Source organism: Bidens hawaiensis, unplaced genomic scaffold (genome assembly GCF_021521415.1).
Source record: "Bidens hawaiensis isolate Kalapana, Puna unplaced genomic scaffold, B.hawaiensis_p1.1 tig00000296_1, whole genome shotgun sequence".
In the NCBI taxonomy this organism is placed as follows: Eukaryota; Viridiplantae; Streptophyta; class Magnoliopsida; order Asterales; family Asteraceae; genus Bidens; species Bidens hawaiensis.
In genome coordinates, this window is record NW_027491024.1 from 3,714,320 (window position 1) to 3,735,945 (window position 21,626).

At 32.3% G+C, this 21,626-nt stretch overlaps 1 protein-coding gene across 1 annotated transcript; it reads left to right on the forward strand.

Moving 5' to 3' along the window:
* Positions 1-13,734: 13,734 nt before the first annotated feature.
* Positions 13,735-20,241, forward strand: LOC143620704 (multicopper oxidase LPR1-like). Its single transcript, XM_077092337.1, has 3 exons — positions 13,735-14,144; positions 18,498-19,955; positions 20,042-20,241. The coding sequence occupies exons 1-3, from the start codon at positions 13,947-13,949 to the stop codon at positions 20,093-20,095; spliced, it is 1,710 nt and encodes a 569-aa protein (XP_076948452.1). The 5' UTR covers positions 13,735-13,946; the 3' UTR covers positions 20,096-20,241.
* The last annotated feature ends 1,385 nt before the right edge of the window (positions 20,242-21,626 follow it).

Sequence of the window (21,626 nt, forward strand, 5' to 3'; positions counted from 1 at the left end):
ACGAGTCGGATAGCGAACTTATTCGAGAAACTGAAGAGGAGAGTGTGCAGCTGGAGGAACAACCGACACCTGGTTATAAGTATGATGCGGAAGGAAACTATTTGGGATACATGAATCGGTTGGGCGAGTTGTTCCCGATGTTTCCAGAAGAAGGGAAAGAGCTAATCATGGAGTATATAGATGATTCACAGGAGAACATTTCAGATATGGAGACACGAGTGGCTAATAAAGTCCCACCTCTGGCCACACAGGTATGCGTTGTTGATTTTGCAGGTTGTTACAGTGACTCTGATGATGAAATAAATAAAGAAGAGTGGTTTGCTTATCAGAAGTCGTTAGTGAAGAAAGAAGAGATAGAGGATGATGTGGATTTGGGGGATTCACTTGAGTTGATGTTTGGTGTTGAGAAAAAGGTTGAGAATAAGTTGTGTGAGGAGGATGACTTTTTGGATTTAGAGTTAGAAGGTTTGCCCGAGTATTATGAAATAGGTGAGTTCGATTCGGAGGGTGACTTAGCATTTTTTGAAGCCCTACTAGAAGATATTGAAGTGGTGGTGGAGGAAGAACACCACAGCTGGCCCGTGGAAGTTATAATAAATGTCGCTCAAAAATCAAAACCACGGGAGAAGGCGAAGAAAAGAGTATTTGCGAATCGGAACTATTTTCACGTCAGAGGATGGTCTACAGGGCAGAAGAAGACATTGAAGTTTAAGAACGACCAGTCTTCTCGATACTTACAACGCATACGGCTCTTGCCAGGTAAGTTTAAATATAGGTGGTCTGACCCGTTACTGATTTTTAATTCTAATTTAATATTTTGCGATTCCACAATTGATATATTACTGTTTGATAAATTCCAGGGGGAACTAAACGGGTTGGACAGGGTCCAGATCAAGGAGAAACCTCCTTATTAAGTTCAAGTGTGTAGAGGATTTACGAGTTTTGTAAAAGTCATCGAGTCACTAACGTAGTTTTTGTAGTTCGACTTTGTCTTCGTTGTTTTTGAGTTTTGCTAGATTGAAGATTGAGTGAGATAAAGAGAAGATCTCCAAGGAAGAGTATATATAAAAAGACAAGTGTGGGGATGGAGTTGCAGTGGAGCCGTATACTTTATGTATATTATTATTTGCTTCTAATTATTCATGTTTTATATATTTGTGGGTTGATTGAAATACTTTAATTGCATAATATCTATCATGTTTGATAAGATATATTTTTAGATATGTTTGTTTGTTTTGTTTGGCCGCTTACGTTCGTGAAAGAAGGAGTTACTATTTGCTGAGCACGTTCGTAGTTGGAGGGCATTCATGGAAGAAGACTTTGGCATCATGTTTCATTCGCATATTACCGGCTAAGTCTTTTCCATTATCTATCTTATTAACTTTTTAGTTTGCTTTTGTTTTTAATTTTTAGGTTTTTAATAGTTTTTGTAGTCCGACTTTATTTTAATTTTATTTTTATTGTAAGTCGTCCTTATCCTTGCATTGAGAACAATGCAAAATTTAAGTGTGGGGATAGGATATTTGAGTCGTAGTTTAATTTTGCTTTAAATTAAGAAAAATAAAAAAATAAAAAAATTGAAAAAATGCTTTAAAAATGTCCCTTGAATATAGTTTTTTGCGTTAAAGTGGGAGATGATGATGCTTATCGGAAATTGGTTTTTCAAACTACTAATAAAATGAGATAAATAAAAGAAAGCACACTTAACTTGGGATGTGTCGGTAGGCTCAGCCTTGAAAATGAAAGGGCAAATTTGATAAAATAGGTCGGAAATCTCTTGTGGGTAAAGCGTTTTGTCCGTAGAAAATAAGTAATGAAAGGTCAGCCATACTCAAGCCTCAATTCTTGTATGAAAAGTGGAAATATTATAAAGTTTGAAAAGTTTAAAAAATTGAATACGTTATCATTAGATCCAGTAGATTCAGCAGCTCCTCGCATCCCCAACTACGAATGCCACAAAACATCACATCAAAGTAGGCATCCGTCAGAAAGTCTCTCTGAAGAGCTTCATCCCCAACCATCATCCGAACCAGGTCAGGCATGGTCCATTCCGTAGGTAATACCCTCCCGGCTTCATGCGCAATATGATACTTGGGTAGGTTTAACGTTAGAGTATGCCGTGTAGCTTGTGATATAAACTTAAACTTCTTAGCTTTAGTGTTTTACACATCATTGGCGTATGGTTTTATAACCTTAAATCTTGTATTGATGGGATGCCCCGGGTCCGGAGACTATGGGTCTGTATGCCGATTATTCATCTGGGTATTCACAATTCCAAATGGGGTTGTGAATATTTAAAATAAAGCTAAAAAAGAGCAAACCCGCAGATTTCTGCCACATAAGTCTTTAAACATAATCACAAAAGGTACAAAAGTACAAATGCATTACAGACTTAATCGTCCACGCTGTTAGCCATGTGGGGTCCCCTTGCTCGCGTCCCATTATGAAACGGACCATAAGGGACACGCCACATGTAAGCCCTATAGATGAAATTTTGCATACTCACCTATGGTAATGGTTCGGTGTATTGCTTGACAACGGGGGTATGTCATGTTGTGGGGAACACTAGCTATAAATTAATTGAACCTTAATAATATCTAATGGCTGCTTGGTAGACTTTGATGCTTAAGCTTAGGTGGATAAACAATACCCTTGATCGTCTTAACTATTCATAAAAAATAGAGCAACAAAAGTTTTAAATCTGCTAATTTTGAGGTTTAAGTCAAGTTGGGGTGGTCTGGTCTGGTAAAAGCTGAAAATAAGCGGGTCTTAATTGTGTAAACCACTAGTAAAAAAATTGTCGGATCTTCTTTGTCCCGGTAAAGATTATGGCATGGGTTTAAGTGGACAACAATATCGGTGATCGCAGTTTTTGCGGTTTTCTGAGCTTTAAAAATTAACCTATATTTTTGTTAGACTGTAATTTTTCGATTCTGATCCAACTGCATCAAACTTTTTTCAGGGACGAAAAAAGAATAGGTGTGGGGATATTTGATATAATGCTCAATATATATGTTTCCCTTGTTTATTTTATTTAATATTTTAATAGTTTTTATTCGTTTTTAGTCGAGATTTGTATACTACTAACGCTTTTATGTTTCGTAGGTTCCGGGATTTGATCGTGATTAAAAAGGGCGAAAAACGAGCTAAAACGGAGATCCGGAACGCGTCAGGAAGAACCAGAACAGAGAACCGGTCAGACCGGGCCAGTCTGACCGGCCCCCATAAAAAAGCACGCCGCGCCGCGCGAAGGGGAAGGCCAAATGCCCTCCGCGCGGCGCCTAGGCAACACTGGGCTTAATTAATTTCGTTTTCGCTTAATGTCGGGCCTTGTTTTGGTTATTTAAACACGTTTAACTTAAACCTGACATAACCTGAAAACCCTAGCCGATTTTGGAGAGTTCTTGGAGCTATTTTACGAATTTCTTGGTGATTTTGAAGGCAAGAGGACAGCCGGTGAAGAGCTACACGTTTACGTTTGAAGTTTTACGGGTTTTATCGCCTTTAATCCTTCGTTCTTTAGATTTTCACCATGTTTTCGTTATTATTTGTTTTGTTTGATTTAGACTTTATGATGCTAGGCTAAATTTCATAGACTGCTTAGGTCGTGATGAACCTTAGTTCGGTTTGATTTTTATTTGGATTTCGTTTCGTTATGGATTTTATGTTCTAAGTAAACGGTTGAGTTTGATTTAATTAATGCGTATGATTGCTTGGTTTTGTTTACTTGAATTTATTGTTTCACATTGTCCTTGCTGATTGTTTCATAGGATAGGGTTTTGTTAGGTCATTTACTGAGTGTTCTTGACTAGTTTGTGATTAATATCGATTAAAAATCATAGAAACAATAAAATCAAGTAAATAGATAAAAGTGAACTGCCAGCCTAGAAAGCTGTAAGTTGATAGGTTTTTGATAGATCTTTGCTTGTCGGGATTGCTAGATTTAGTTCTTCGTAGGGAGTTCGTCTAGGTTTGATTGTCAGCTTAGTCTATTAAGTTAATTGAGTCTGCTTTTCTATCTTTTGAATTTCGCACTGTAAGGTAGGTTTTCGTCATAAAAGATACTTAGACATAAGCGTTTAAATAACCGTAAGGAAGTTTAATATAAAACTGGTGAGTCTTAAAACTTGTTAGAAATCCATAGGCGTCTTCTTGAAGTTCAAGGGGTCCTGTTCGGGTTTTCTGTCAAGGATCTATTTTATGATCCCGGTTCCATAACTTGCGTTTTCCATTTAATTAATAACCGTAACTTTGGGGATTCCGGCCTGGGTAGTTATTTTAATCATCTGAATCAATCCAAGTTTTCTAAATTGTTTATTAGTTAAAACTAATTAGGGTTTAAGTTTAATTACTTAATTAAGTTTAAGTAATGATTATGTTTTATTATTATATTAATTAGTTTATTAATTGTTTAATTAAAGTAATCATTAGTTAATTATTTCTAGAGTTTTAATTAATTAGTATTAAAGCCCCCCTCAAATATTATTAATAAATAGTCGTGTCTTGTAGTTGAGTCTAATTTGCTAGTTTCGTGATTTAAAGAGTCCTGTGGTTTCTATATCCGGACTTACTTAGCTATACTAGAGTTGATCGGTTCACTTGCCGGTTAGTAGTTTAAGTTAAGTTTAAGGGTCTAGAGTATTACTTAGTGTCTAGATTAGTATAATTTTAGTTATTTATTTTATAACTACTTTTAGCACATCAGGCATTTAACTCCAAATGCCCGTGTTGAGGTAAGGGTTCCACTCAAGTTATTTATTAATATGGCTTAGATCCTATTCGAGAGTATAGCTCAGACATTGATCAATTATAAGTTAAGCATAGCTTTTCATAAGCCATGGTTATAGACAAAATATTGTTTCTTTATAACTAAGAAACATAAAGTTTAAATATATAAAGGGTATAGCTAAAACAATGTTTCTTCATGATTAAAAAAACATAAGATTTTACATATAAGTGATTATAGTCAAAATAGTGTTTATTCATGATTAAGAAAAATAAAGTTTTATATACAAAGGTTATGGTCATATTGATATTTTTTCTTGAAGATGAAGAAACGTAAACAAAATACATTCTTCGTGAAGAAGAAACGTAGCATATAAGGGATAAATAAACAAAAGGACTTAATGGTCCAAATGTTTTATAAAAGCAAATGATGTATCAAGGTTAAAGCTATGCAAAACAGACTAAATGTCTAAAGCTAGATCATTGATCTAGTATTGTACTATAGGTATGAGGTAATGCTCAGGCATAAATTAGTGAACTGCACTGATCATAACAGGCGGGAATACGTCTAAACTTTCTAGAGGCTTGAATACGTCCAAACTCTTTACAACTTTATTAATCGAATCTTATAAATGATTACATGGGATTGTGTATCCCTTAAATGTTATAAACAAAGGTAATCGGCTCTCAGGCTATCGAATACATTTGTCTGGATCCTTGCATATGTGGGTACACGGTGGGCACACCGCACCACGCTTGATAATGCCTATGCCACGTTGGGCCGGACCTAAGTAATGTTCGAGTGGGGATTTTCTTGTGTATATTGGTAGTAGCTAAGTAATCTCGAGCGATGCGGTGTTTGCTAAGCGGTTTCGAGTTGAGCTGAAGTTTGTAATTGTTATTCAGATTTTAGAACTTGATTGTTTCCTAAGCCACGCTTAGCCGAGACCTAAGTTATGTCTTGAGGGGATAGTTAAGTATTAAAATATTTTATGTCAACGTGTTCACCAGCATATAGTAAGGAATTAGAGTTACCCATGGAGCTAGATGCTCGTACCAGAGAACGTTCTTTCTTTTGAAAATTGCATTCTTAGTTTCATATATGTATAATTTAAAAATTTTTGGTTATGAACCAATTTAGGAAATAAGATTTCTCATACGATATTAGTTCTAACCTCTCAGCCTAAATGCAGAAAGAGTGTTTACCTTTATTGATATTTTTTAGTTTACAACTCATAAAAGGAAATGAGAACATTCAATTGTAACGACGGATGTTTTTCAATAACTATATTTTTTTAAGCCAAACCATGAAAAAGATTTTGATAAGTTTCAGGAGGTTTCTCGATTTTGTTATAATAACAACATAAAAATAACATGTTAACCCATACAATTTTGTGAATATTTTGCTTCATTTGAGCATAGTTTTGCATTGCATGCTTCCCATGCAACGTTTTCATATCACAATTGAAGAAAAAGTTAATTGTGACACAAATATTTCAAAATTGATAAAAGTTAGAAGCAGTGATAGGCCGAGGGTGGCATGTCGAAACTATTCGCGATCTTTTCTTAAATTTTTACACTCGAAGGAAAAATAGTCAAGTTGCCAAGTCCCGAACCTTTTTATTATTTCCAAAAATGCATTTGAAAATAAATTTGAACCGAATCATGTTAAAATTTATAACTTCATCCGTTTGACATTTAAAAGTCAAAACTTTGAACCCGTAACAAATATGACGATAAATATATTTGCATTCTCAAACTTTTAAAAATACTCAGATTTCTCATTTTTTACTCGTAATAAACTTTGGCATAAATGTAGTAAACTTGTACCAAACAATATATTTACCAAGTTTTGACCCATAAAAATCAATTTTATGTTCTACAAAAAACCAAAACAATCGTTGATAAAAAAACTAAAAAAATTAATATCATAAACTTTGTTATGTTTGAAAGTTATTAGTATATACTATCATTACATATTTAACATATATATATATATATATATAGTTTGCTAAATTGACTAAAAATAAATTGATAGATTTAAAAACATATATTTATAATTTAAAATTTTTATGACAATTTACAATAATAATAGATAAATGGGTTGATTTAAAAAAATGGATTGATTTAAAAAAAATGGATCGACTTTTAAGCATATATTTATAATTTAATGATTAAAAAAATTACTTTGTAAATTGAAATCATATTCGAGTTTTGTTTTTCTTATACATGGTACAATGTGTTAATAATAACATCTGAAATTATATTCTTTTCAATCTTTGACAAACATGGTTTGCTGTTCATTTTTGGATTTCGTCAAGTATTTTGGAATATATAGTAAAATAATATGTTAATATTGATTTCTATAAAAATGTATACATACAATATAAAGAGTAAAGTTAGAATACAAAGGGACATAAAAATGAGAGGTGTGAGAATGATTTTTGACCACACAAAAAAACCCCTTAAAAATAAATTCAAACAAAATAATACAAAAATCATAACTCAAAATATAAATAAAAAACAAAAAAATTAAAAAAATAAAATGTTTCCGTCATCATTCCCGTTCAAAAAACAAATTAAAAAAATACAAAAAAATTTTAAAAAATTGACGAAAAACACAATGGTGTGATCAAAGACACAATTATAACTAAAAATGACACAATAGATAGCAAAATATTACACAATGTTGAGTAATATAACACAATATAAAGAAAAAAGACACAATATCAAAGAAAAAAAGACACAATCAATAACGAAAATAAGCACAAAACACAATGATAAACAAAAAGACACGACTTTTTTATTTACCATTGTGTTTTTTTTATGAGAACGAGAAAGACGGTGGAAACATTTTTGTGTTTTTACTTATTTCGTTTTTTATTATATTTTGAGTTATGATTTTTTTATTTATTTATTTTTAATTTTTTTTAGGGGTTTTTTGTGTGGCAGAAATCATTCTCATCCTTTTTATTTTTGTTCTCCTTTGTAGAATAACTTGACCCATAATATGAAAAGAGTTTAAAAGGAAAGTGAATAATTATTGATCTATTACATATATTATGGGTTAATTAATATATTAGTTTTAGAGGGAAAAAATTATGAGAATTAACTAAAACATGACAAGTGTTCACGGTTATTTTACTTTATTAAAATAGATAGATTAAAAAAATTAATCAGGATTGTTAATCAAAACACTCAAATTTGATTATCCGAGAAGTTTTTCAAGATAAATAAGTATTTTGTAAACAAAGTCTTTTGTTAAAATAACCCGCAACTCTAATATATTTACAAAAATGGTACCAACTATTGATCAAACTTTTAGGCCATAAGTCGGAATGTGACAGACATAGAAAATATTTGGCATCTATAAGCATTTATATAGTTCCAACAAATCTCGAGTACAAAAGGCGAATATATTTGTCACCTTACGCCATTAACTAATAGGCTGTCACACCACTTGAACAAAACTACAAGAAACCAAAAGATGTTTCCTAATGCGGACTCTTCACCATAAATCAGACAAATGGCGGATTGAAAAATAACGTTGCGTTTTAACAATGCGAAAAGTGACGGAACTCTTTTCATTTCAGCCCTCAACTCAAAACTCCCGACCTTTTTTAGCACCCAACTATTCCTCTGAAACAAATAACCCAACTCATTTTGAAGCTCGTTTCGCTTACTGTCTTTTAGGCTCCTGACTAAGAATCCACCATGAACATCCAATGCCCATTCTAAGTGGTCCATACACGGCTGTAATCTCGGATGTTTGCAAGCTAGGTGAAGGTTTCTAATTTCATCTAATTCATCCCCTATATCTGGAAGTCCTGGGACAATAATTTAGCCAAAATTATATACGTTACTTTGTATTATCAGCATGTGAATAAATAAGATTGATTATTAATGATTTCAGATTTATCAAATCAATTTTCATTCATTATTCAAACATAGAATATATTTGAAACTTAAAGGTACATAAACTTATAAAAACTATTAATATAAATAAAATTACAATTATAAACTTTTATTTTTATATATATGAAGGGTTAATCGGTTAATCCTAGTGGTTCACACGTAAAAAGACCTGTAACTATATCAAGATATATATCGAAAGAAAAAAAAAGAAATAATGGTAGAGTTTTATATATAAATATTACTTGTTAGAGATAAAAATAGAGTTCATTTATTAGTTGTTTGTATTATTAAGAATTAGAGTTTTGAGTATAATACGAATTATTGTTACTATAAATATAGATGTTAGGGTATTGTTTTTTGCGTTGTTTTGCTCTTAATAAATATAAAAGAGTCGTATCCCTGACTTGGGTCGCAAAACCCGGTTGTTATTTCGTGTGATCGATCCATTAAGTCCAAAAACATATACAAACAAATATATGAATAAATGTTTTTTATGTGTGTGTGTTCATGCACACGTGTGTTATAGTTTATATGAACATTGTATATGAACATTGCACCCGTCGGCTGGGCACACACATCTTCTTCAATGCGCTCATTCAGGCACGTCGGCATCAAGTCTGTTTGAATCTTGGTGTTAAAGATTCTATTAGTTTTTTAGTTCATTCGATTTTATTATTCCCTATTTACGTGTACTATTGTTTTTTGTCTTTAAAAAAAGTAATTGTTTTTTGAATTATCACATGTTCATGCATTTTTAGTGAAAAACATTTTGCAAATTATTTACTGTTTTTTTTCTTTTAACAAATATATTATTTATAGCTAAGCTATTGTAAAAAGTATTATCAATAATTATATATATATATATATATATATAGGGTAAGGATCCTAAGAGAACCCTTTGCAAATTGAGAACTTTGAGAACCATTTTGGACCACTAAAAACACCTTTAAAAAAATATTTAAAAAAATCATAAAACAAAAAATAATAAAAATTTTAAAAAAGTAAAAAAACCAAAAGTCTTATATATCATTCCGGTTTCATTAAAAGAAATAAAAAAAATAGAAAAAAATATAAAAAACGTTGTATTATACACATATGTATAATTTTATTTAATCTTTAGTTACGTAATATACACATATGTACAGCATCATTTATTTTAAATTATACACATGTGTACAAAAAAACATGTAAATGTATATATATGTATATATTATACACATGTGTATATAATTTAGCTAAACCGAGTTTTTTTTATGAGACCGGGATGATAAAATAAGAATTTTGGTTTTTTTACTTTTTTGTTTTTTATGTTTTATTTTATTTTGTGATTTTTTTTATTTTTGAGTACCCTTTGTAAATTGAGAACTTTGAGAACCATTTTGGACCACTAAAAACACCTTTAAAAAAATATTTAAAAAAATCATAAAACAAAAAATAATAAAAATTTTAAAAAAGTAAAAAAAAAAAACCAAAATTCTTATATTTAATTCCGGTTTCATTAAAAAAAATGACAAAAATTAAAAAATTAAAAAAAACGTCGTATTATACACATATGTATAGTTTTATATAATCTTTAGTTACGTAATATACACATATGTACAGTATCATTTATCTTAAATTATACACATGTGTACAAAAAAATCATGTAAATGTACATATATGTATATAGTATACATATGTGTATATAATTTAGCTAAACCGAGTTATTTTTTTTTATTTTTTTATGAAACCGGGATGATAAAATAAGAATTTTGGTTTTTTTACTTTTTTGATTTTTGTGTTTTTTTTTTATTTTATGAATTTTTTTTTATTTTTGGGTTTTTGTGGTTCAAAATGGTTCTCATAGTTTTCAATTTCAAAAAGGTTCTTTCATGATCCTGATCCTATATATATATATATCTAATCTAACTATCTATATAATTGCCTACTACAAAATCCTAGGTGTCACTATCAGGTTGTTCCTCCCATTCTCTAGAGCCATCAGATTGTTTGATTTATAAATTGAGGCTTCTCATGCATTTCACCCGAATTCGCGGGTATGGGTCTCACCAAACCCGGGTAGTCTTTAAATGGGTTATAACATCTCATCTATTTGTAAAACTATTTCATAAGCAAACAATAGTTTTCACGGGTCATGGGTCTCACCAAACCCGGATAACCCTTAAACGGGTTATAACATCTCATTTTTTTGGTAAAATAACCCCTTAATTATAAAAGAATAATTTTTACGGGTTATGTGTCTTACCAAACTCTAATAGCCCTCAGATGGGTTATAAGATCTTATTTATTGATAAATACTTTCATTATCAAACCCTAATTTAATTTATCTACTTTACATGTTCTTCGTTGCTGGTCTATTATCTCCATCGTCGGTTAACTTCCAATACCACTCACCATCGTCAACTACATCAACGCCTCTTTTTTCATTAGACAACTATTTGTGTTCATGTTTGTACATTTAAAAAAATCAACATGGTGTTCGTTTATATTTGTTCGTTAAAAATCTAAAAAACCTGAACATCTCAACTGATAAAACCCAAACATTAAAAAATATGATAACAAACTAATGCATATGTATTAAATTAAAACAAAACTATGTTAAAAAATTAAATAATCATCAAACAAAATGATTAAAAACAAACTTTAAATAAACTCCCGTAACACGGGAGGGTCAAACTAACATATATATATATTTATATATATATATATACTTGATTTCTTTTGAGAACCACTTTAAGTTTAAGAACTCGAAATAACTCAACGTAACAAAAAGAATTTTGAATTTTTTTACATATATGTAATATGTAGGTTCATGTACGCAAAATAATTGCAGTATATTTTACACACCGAATTGACTTTTTATATATGTGTAACTAACGTTTACGCTAGTGTAATCATCAACATCCTTATTCTGTCTCTTAATTCATTTTTTAATTAAATTTAATATCACACATATTCTATACCCATTTAAATGATTGTGTGACTCATCAAGTTCTCAAAAAAGACATCGTTTAGAAATTGAGAACTATTATAAAAAAACCCTTTATAATATTAAAAAAATTATGAAACAAAGTTCTCAATTTAGATTGAAATCGTGTGAGAACTATTTTAAAATTGAGAACTTTGAGAATTGTTTTGAACAAAAAAATCTCTTTTTAAGAAAAATAAAAAAAATTATAGAACAAAACAAAATGCGAAAATAAAATAAAGTAAAAAAACCAAAAAAAAATGTATCTTTCATCTCGATTTCAAAAAAAATATCGGTTTAGCAAAATTATGCGTACATGTATAATACTTATTTTTAAATTTTATACATATTATTCTTTATACGCATATGTACAATTAAGATAGATGATAATATACATTATGTAAATAGATTAAATATAAATATAAATATATAAGAGTGTCTTTATTTTTATAAAGTCTTTTCCTTATATATCACAAAATATCATCATAAACTTTCCAAAATGAAGATTCCCTGAAAAATCTCAAAATAGAAATAGTATTTACTCCTTCGTTGCAAAATTACAATAGTGTATGGATATTCGAAACTGTTTAAACTCTAAAGTATGTGGAATAAAGCTAGCTAAAAACATCAAAATGGAGTATAAAGTAATTAGTACCAACCAATGAAAAAGAAAAAAAGTTATCAGATTTACAATGAATCAAATAAAATATTATAAAGCCTTAAATAGTTAAATACTTTTAAATGTCATTTGGGTTGTAGTTAGATGGTATGTATGGTAGGAGGCAAAATTTATTTAATGAAAATTCAAGTTGAAGTCGGGTTAGACTAAATGTACCCTCTTTTTTATATGTCATACCTCCTCCCTAAAATTTCAATTATATTAAAAGTTTTATTTAACATATTACTTTCTCTACCACTAGTTCTATGTTAATATATTAAATATCACATAGCATCAAATATTTTTTTTCTCAGTTCATAAACTTTGTGTAGTTTATTATATAAATACACTAGTTTTTTTAATTAACAAACATTGTGGAATTTGTATTAACAATGCAAACTATCTTTAAAAACTGGAGTATTTAAAAATACAACCTCTTAAAAAATAAAACAATTAAAGAAAATCTTATTTCTAAAAATAAATTTTTTTATATTAAATATGAAAAAAATGCTTGTTACTTTAAAAATAAAAGCCATTTTAAAAAATTGTAAAAAAAATCTAAAAATAGTTTTAAAAATACAAGTAATAAAAGATATAAAAATGAAAAAAAAAAAAACAACAAAAGTTTAAATCATATTAATGTTATACTCAAGAAAGTGCATACATTTAATAAAATAAAAGGGAGGGGGTTACGTTTACCTTCAAACCTGGATAACGTGTTTTAACAAAGAAAATATATTTGGTAGCTGTTTAAAGTCCCAACTTGTGGTCTATTGGTATTGTTCTTAGATGGTCAATGGAGACCCAAGTTTAATCCTTACTTGTGTAACTTTTGGTGGATTATGGCAATGAAGGATTTGAATTAAGCCTTGCGAGGTTATCAATTATAATCCCGAGCCCCGCTCGGTTTTCGTTTCCCGTGTGTTATGTCAAAGAGTTTCACTCTTATGGTGGCACAATGACTGTCAAGTGGCAGCCGACGGTATGGTTTTCATGAGGAACGGCCAAGCCAACCGCTGAAATCAGCGTAAACCCGGTTAAGACAACATAGTCTGGCCATAAGGCCGAACGTAGTGGGCGAATCTGAGAGGCGAAAGGGGCGATTTTAGGGGAGAACACCACCCTCCCCGGAGATATTGGGGCGATAAGGGGCGGGGGCGAGAGGGATTTTTCGCTGGAAGGAAGAAACAAATATTATTATTATTTTATTAATATGTGTTATATATATATTACTATTTGTAGCCCCTACACCATTACACCTCAAAAACAAATTCTCATCACTTGCTGACTGGGCGTCACGTGTCGCAATTCGTCTCAATTTGTAGCCCCTTCACTACGCATAGCTTAATGAAGTGACGAAATTTTCTAAAATTAAGGAGTGCGATAGTTTAACACACAAGAAAATTATCATTAAAAAATTATAGAACTTTAAATAAATACTTTAATGAAAATAGAAAAGTTAGTGTATTATATTTATATACTACAACTAATTACTTTATTACACATTACACACACCACCCAATCATTATCCCAGTCACACACAATATATATGAATCTAATTCCATTCATTATTGCACACAAAACCTTCATTTCCTCTCTCTTTTTCACACATACACATACTAAGTGTGTGTTAATGTACATGCAGGAAGATTACAGAGAAGGGCAGAACTGGAATTAACAATGATTTATACTCTGATTCTGGTTCATATTTTGGGACTACTTGCGGTTGTTTGTGGTGGCGGTGGGCTCGTTAGTCCATCGCAGTTGGACGTGTTTGTGGATGAATTACCAGATATGCCCCGCATCAAAGGCTATGATGTTGTTCATGGTGTTACTGTTCCCAAGGCTCTCAAGATCACCATGTTTCAAAAGTACTGGGTATGTCTTTCTTTTATATGGTTCTTTGCTTGTTTGTACATGTAGCTTCATTGTTTGTACTAGTTTTTAGTCTTAGGAACTCAAAAGTCTGCAACAGCTTTCTAAGATGCATATTTTAGAAGTTTATGTTTCTTTTCCAACAACCTATTCAACCTAAATTTAATTATATTATATATTGATTTTCTTATTAAACCACCATTAATCTACACTGATATTTGTGTGAGATTAAAACTCTTAACCACCTTGGCTGCTTTGATTATTGATTTTTTTTTTCTATAATAAGGGTCTTCTGAATTTAGGAAAAAATATATTTCAGATAGAATTATAGAAGTTTTTAATTTGATTAATGCAACTTTTACATACATGCTTTGTAATTTGTTTGTTCCAATGTCACTTGTTTGTCCTGTCTCAATATTGTTGATTTTCATTTACAAAGTCATTTATTGTGTTTATCAATTTGCCTGAAAATAAATAGTTGTACAACGCTTTAATTATAATTAAATATATTTAAGATACTTTAATTGTAAATTATACTTGGGCAATACAAGATGCAATTGTTAAGTTTCTATCAATGTTTTCATAACCGGATCGGACGTTGAACCGGACAGGCTACCGGGTCACCGGTTTGACCGGTCGGACCGGCCAAACAATTTCAGGGAAAAAAATGACGGGAAAGGCAGAAAAACAGTTTTTAGAAAAAAAAATATTTTTTTTTATAGAAAACCGGTTCAACCGGTCCGGTTTCCGGTCGAACCAGTTGAACCGGTTCGGACCGGCCGGTTCACTGGGAGCCGAGTGAACTACACATAACCGGACCGGTCGGTGGACCAAATCCCGGTCGAACCAGTCCGACCGGCCGGTCCGGTCCGGTCTCAACAACATTGGTTTCTATGTATGTAGTGGCGGGCTTAGAACTTTTTGGATGGGCCGCACATTGAGAACACTAATTTTAAGGTGGGCGATTGAGGTTTTCACATACGAATAACGTTAAAAAAATTAAGGTGGACAGCTCACGTTTTTTATAAGCTGGGTCCGCTCCTGCTTCTATGTAGAATATTCAACTAACGTAAAATTTTACATTTTTACATAATATAATCCATAAAATTTATGATTAACCCAAACTCCCAAAATCATTATCATTATTGCTAAACCTGATATTTGATATGAAGTTGTTGTAATGTGGAATATTGACGATCTTAAATTAAATGCTCGCTTTATTTTTGGTCGAGATACAACTCATGGATATCTCAAGACTTAAAAAAAAAAAAAACAATTTCCGTTTTACTAGGCCCCACTTTTGTTTTTTCTTGCTCCTTTTCAGACTGAAGTGTGTCTTGTGATTCTTTTTTATTCATTATCAAACAAAAACGTAAATGCATTCCTTATTTATAATTTTTTTTATAATTTTATTTGGATGAAAATAGTTTTATCATGAATAATTTGAACTTATATTATTAGTTGGTTACTTGGTTTAAATTTTAATTAATACAATTGAGAATTTTATGTCCTCGTATAAATGAAATTATATAAACTTAAAAAAACCATGAATGTATTTGAAAAGAAATTAAGAGATTTTATTCACTGATTGGTTGAAACAACTTTATATGAATGCGCATATGCTATTTTTAAAAGTGATAGTGATAGTTCTTGTCACGTTTGCTCATTTAAAAAAAATTACATTTAGTACTTTAAATGGCTTCCCTCACTACTGAGGTTATGTGCAGTGGAGGGGCTATAAATAGAGCGAATTGTGACACGTGACCCTCAGTTAGTAAAGGGTAAGAATTTGTTTTTTAGGTGCAATGGTGTTATAGCCCCATCCAGTGCCACGTCACCATTTTTATAATTTTTTTAATAATTAAACTAAACAAATAATAACTCATTAAATTAAATAATTAAATAAAACTACATTAAAATTAAAAAAAAGAAACATTAAAAAAAATGCATAACGAAAATAATAAAAAAAATAATATCCATAATATTCGTGCATTTTTTCAACTCATCGTCGTTGCAATAATGCGGCATTTTCGTGTAACCCGACCGCTTTGATGGATTCTTAGTCTTTATTCATTTCCCGCAATTTTAACATAGCGGCAAACTTTTCGTGTTGTTTGTTGGTTTCTCTCATGGTAGCGGTGAGTTCCACGGCATGGGTTTCGAAAGAAGGGAATGGGTGTTTCGGTTGGTTCAGGTTGTTTTTAGGATTCATTTTTGTGTATTTTGAAGACTTTGGTTATGTGTATGTATGAAATGGATATAGGGCTGTCCAAACTGCTCGTCGCTCGTTCGTCGTTCGCTTGATTTTTGCTCGAAAAATGCTCGTTCGATTTCGGCTCGGTTTGGAAGTGAGCCGTTCGGTTTAAAAGCAATCCAAGCACGAGCAAAGCCTCGCTCGGTTTGGTTCGGTTCGTTTTGCTCGAATTATTTTTTATTTATTATTTTATATATAAACTTTATGTATATATATAAAAGTATATTATTTTTTAAAGTTTTTAAAATTTTCCTCTTTTGTGTTAATTCAAAATTCAAATTTAAACCATAGCCACTCGTTTTATATATGTTTTGTTGTTAACTATTAGTTTAATACATTTTAAAGGTGAAAGTTTAGACAATTTAGAGTTGAAAATTTTGAATTAATAATATTTTGAAGTTTTTGAAATTTAAAATTGGAAATTTGTACGAAATCAAGCAAAACCAAACCGAACCAAGCCGCTCGGTTTCAAAACCAAACCAAGTTCAAGCATAAAGATATTGCTCGTTTCTTTAAATTCAATTCGCTCGGTTCGGCTCGCTTTAAAACCAAACCAAGTATGAGCATGCCCGCATTCGGTTCGGTTCGGTTCGTGAACAGCCCTAAATGGATATGAGTTTGGAGAAGAAGAGTATATATATATATATATATATATATTGTTTAAATTAAATTTGTTTTTTTTTTAAATTTGACCGTTCTAACGGTCTTATTATTATATTATTATTTTCATTATATCTCCGGCAACAAAAGGTTGACCACTCCCCCCCCCTCGCCCCACATTTCGGCCCCGAAGGGGGTGGGTGCGGTGCTTGCCCCTATAGCCCGTGGACCTCACCCACTATGGGTGGCCTAAGGTCGAATGTACAAGTGCGGTTTAGATTGTAGTGTAGAATTATGAGAGAGTTGTTATTCTAAAAAAACCAAGTATATATCACATGTATATAGGATCATTTAATGGTGACTGAATATAAAATATAATTAAGGTTTTAGTGATCTTAATATTTAATGCATTTATTAACATTGAGTTAATTTAGTTATTCTGTGTAAATTGAGTATAACAAAGTAGGGCTGTTCAAACTGCTCGCCGTTCGCCGCTCGTTCGTCGTTCGTTCGAAAAATGCTCGTTTGATTTCAGCTCGGTTTGGAAGTGAGCCGTTCGGCTCGGTTCGGTTTAAAAGCAATCCAAACACGAGCAAAGCCTCGCTCGGTTTGGTTTGGTTCGGTTCGTTTTGCTCGAATTATTTTTTATTTATTAGTTTTATATATAAACTTTATGTGTGTGTATATATAGATAAGCATACTACTTTGTTAAGTTTTAAAAATATCTCTCTTTTGTGTTGAATTTAAAGTTCAAATTTAAACCGTAGACACTTGTTTGTATATTTTTTGTTGTTAACTATGAGTTTTATACATTTTAAATGTGAAAGTTTAGACAATTTAGAATTGAAAGTCTTGAATTAATGATATTTTGAAGTTTTGGAAATTTAAAATTGGAAGCTTTGTACGAAATCAAGCAAAACCAAACCGAACCAAGCCGCTCGGTTTCAAAACCAAACCAAGTTCAAGCATAAAGATATCGTTTGTTTCTTTAAATTCAATCCAATCGGTTCAGCTTGCTTTCAAACCAAACCAAGTATGAGCACGCTCGCGTTCGGTTCGTGAATAGCACCATCTGAAAGTGGGTATCTAGTGGGACTAATTGTTATTAATGGTTTGTGACTTTTAAGTTATAGTTAAAAATAAACTTTATTGCATGTATTAATATATTGTGAATTGTTAATGTTAATTTAGTTGTTCAAAGAGTAAATTTAAAAGTGGGTCCCGACCACCTAATTTTTTCTTTTTTCTTTTTTCTTTTTTCTTTTTTTCTCATTCATTCTAAAGTAGTGTAATACCATTCATAACAAAGAGACCAAAAGGCCAAAACTTAAAAAGTTGTCGCATCACAACTATTTTCGTATTATAATTAAAAATCGTTTGTATTTTAATCAACTAATTAAATAAATAAATAAATAGAAGTTAAACTAAATTTTAATTTTTCTTTTTGTTATATTTACAATTACATAAACTAACCTTGAATGTTTTATAAACTGTATTTACAGAAATTTCACAAGGATCTTCCACCCACAAAGGTATTTGCATACGGTCAAACGAAGCCAACCGCAACCGTTCCCGGTCCTACAATCGAAGCTGTCCACGGTGTCAGCACTCACGTGAGGTGGCAAAATCGCCTCCCTTCAAAGCACATCCTCCCGTGGGACCGCACCATCCCAACAGCCATCCCCCGTAACAACAAAGGTGTACCGACAGTGGTACACCTCCACGGGGGAATTGACGAACCAGAAAGTGACGGAAACTCACACGCATGGTTCACCGCTAGATTCCAAGATGTTGGGCCCTACTGGACAAAAAAAACATATCACTACCACAACCAACAACAACCCGGAAACTTATATTATCATGACCACGCCATGGGGTTGACTAGAGTCAACCTTCTGGCAGGCTTGTTTGGGTCCTATATTATCCGTGACCCCAATGTGGAAGCTCCACTGGGGCTTCCATGTGGTGACGAATTTGATAGGCCCTTGGTTGTATTTGATCGTAGTTTTCGAACAAATGGGTCCATTTACATGGACCCCACTGGAAACAACCCAGAGATACACCCGCAGTGGCAACCAGAGTATTTTGGTGACGTTATTCTCGTTAACGGCAAAGCGTGGCCGTACATGAATGTTCGTCGAAGAAAATACCGGTTTCGTATCATTAATGCTAGTAACGCCCGGTTTTTTAAATTCTTATTCGGCAACGGTCTACGATTTTTCCACGTGGGATCAGACTCCGTCTATAGCGAAGAGTCGGTATTGGTGAAGGAGATACTTGTGGGCCCATCTGAAATAGCTGACGTGGTCGTTGACTTTTCAAAGTCAACGACAGATTCAGCTATTTTACACAATGGTGCGGCGTACCCTTACCCCGGTGGAGATCCGGTCAACGAGAGTAACGGTAAAGTCATGAAGTTCATCATCAGCCGCCACCGTGAGTTTGACTCATCACGGGTCCCACAAAAGTTGTTAAAATACCCGACACCGAGTTTATCGGAAGTGTCAAAAACTCGTTACATTGCTATGTATGAATACACGAGTCCAGCCGATGAGCCGATTCATTTGTATATAAACGGGAAGTCGTATGACGAACCGGTTACCGAGAAACCCAAGGTGGGGTCCACGGAGATTTGGAATGTGATTAATCTAACGGAGGATAATCACCCTTTGCATATTCATCTTGGACTCTTTAAAGTTTTGGATCAAACAAATATAACAAATATAGATGACTTTAGAGACTGTATGAATAAATATAATAATGCTGAAAAATGCCAAATTGAAAAATATGCTCGTGGTGCAAAGTTGAGTGTGGAACCGTATGAGAAAGGATGGAAGAATGTGTATAAGATGCAACCCGGATACGTCACGAAGATTATTGTGAAGTTCGCTTATATACATACAAACGCGTCATACCCCTTTGATGCAACTGCGGAGCCGGGATATGTATACCATTGTCATGTAAGTATGTCAACTAGATGATGGTAATTGGTTTTGTTTCTTGTTATTTTGTAATTTTATTTATCTGGTTTTTTTTTTTGTTGCAGATTTTGGATCATGAAGATAATGTGATGATGAGGCCCTTAAAAATGGTGAAATGAATGAATAAATAGTTTGGGGTTTTAAAGAAGGTTACTGTGTGTTTTAGCATTACAAATGTGGGTGACAAAAACATAATAAGCAAAATATAATGTTGATAACTAAAGAGTTGTGTGTATTACTTGTAACATATGATTTATGTTATGATCTAGTTAAGTATACTAGATTAATTATAAGCATACATTCAAACTTTTCTAAACACATTAAAGATTAGTTATAGATGAATGCCAGAAATTATATAAAAAATATCCGATTTGGTCTTATTTGGCCCGATTGTTCTGATTTGGGTTTGATGTGGGCCGGCTAGGTCCAAGTATCCAACTACCGTTTATTGCTAATTAGCTAAAAATTCATCAGCTAGGGGTACCAGGTGATTAATCCCTGTCTGGCCCCCATTTTTACAACATTGCACATGCATATATTTTATAAAAATGTTACATAGTCACGTGACATTGATCAAACCCAACCGTGATCTATGTAGGCTTTTGGACCTGCCCCAACCCGAACGCTATATATTCGGCCCAATTCAAATAATTTAGTTTAGTCACAAGTTACTTGAAATCCATTGAAGCCCGACATTCTACATTTATCCGGGCCAATTTGATCGGGTTGTTAGTAGCTCCCTTCGATTAGCTAAACCATAGCCCAATTGCATTTTATGTATTTCGGCCCATTTAGCCGATAGTTAATATTAGCCCAACTTAACCCGAATACCTAGGACTGTTCACAAGCCGAGCCGAGCTGAACCGAGCCGAGCAAAGGCTTGCTCGTTGCTTGGCTTGTTTAAAATCGAACCGAACCGAACGGATGAAATTCGAACCGTGCGAAAATCGAAACGAGCCAAAATTGAATCGAGCATTTTTCGATTGAACATCAAGCAATTTCGAGCATTATTTATTTCTTTTTCACTTTAAAATTTTCAATAAGAAACAAATATAAAGGTTGTAAATATTATATTGTATAAATTAGTAGTTTTTAGACAAACGTGTAATATATTGTAAATTTTTATTAAAAGTAAGTTTGAAGTGAGATATAATGTTCATGTAAACAAACTTCTAGTATTCTAAAAATGTGAAGAGAAGGCAGACGACGAACCCTGTTAGTTCCGTAAAAAACATTATTATAGAGGGTAGGAGGGGTAGCAAGATGACCTAAATTGACTTGGGATGAGAGGATTAGGCATGATTTGATAGACCTACACCTCTCCGAGGACATGGTTGAGGATTTGAACTTTTGAAGAAGATGAATTAAAGTTAAGGATTTTTAGAGAGAAATGAATACTTTAGGGCTTCTATTTACCTTATTTTGGTCACACACCATAACGATATTTTCTTTCCATATATTATTATTATTATTATTATTATTATTATTATTTTCCTTTATTGTTGAACTTTGATTTCCTTTATATTGTCTCATACATATGTATTTTAGAGCTGAGAGTATCTCTAGAAGCCACATCTCTATCCCTTTGGATAGAGGTACAGTGTGCATACATCTCACCCTCCTCATACCCTACTTATAGCTTTGCTGTTG

Coding starts and splice junctions, on each gene's coding strand:
- LOC143620704 (XM_077092337.1), top strand. CDS start 13,947: ATGATTTATACTCTGATTCTGGTTCATATTTTGGGACTACTTGCGGTT. Junction 14,145..18,497: donor CCATGTTTCAAAAGTACTGG/GTATGTCTTTCT, acceptor CTGTATTTACAG/AAATTTCACAAGGATCTTCC. Junction 19,956..20,041: donor GATATGTATACCATTGTCAT/GTAAGTATGTCA, acceptor TTTTTGTTGCAG/ATTTTGGATCATGAAGATAA.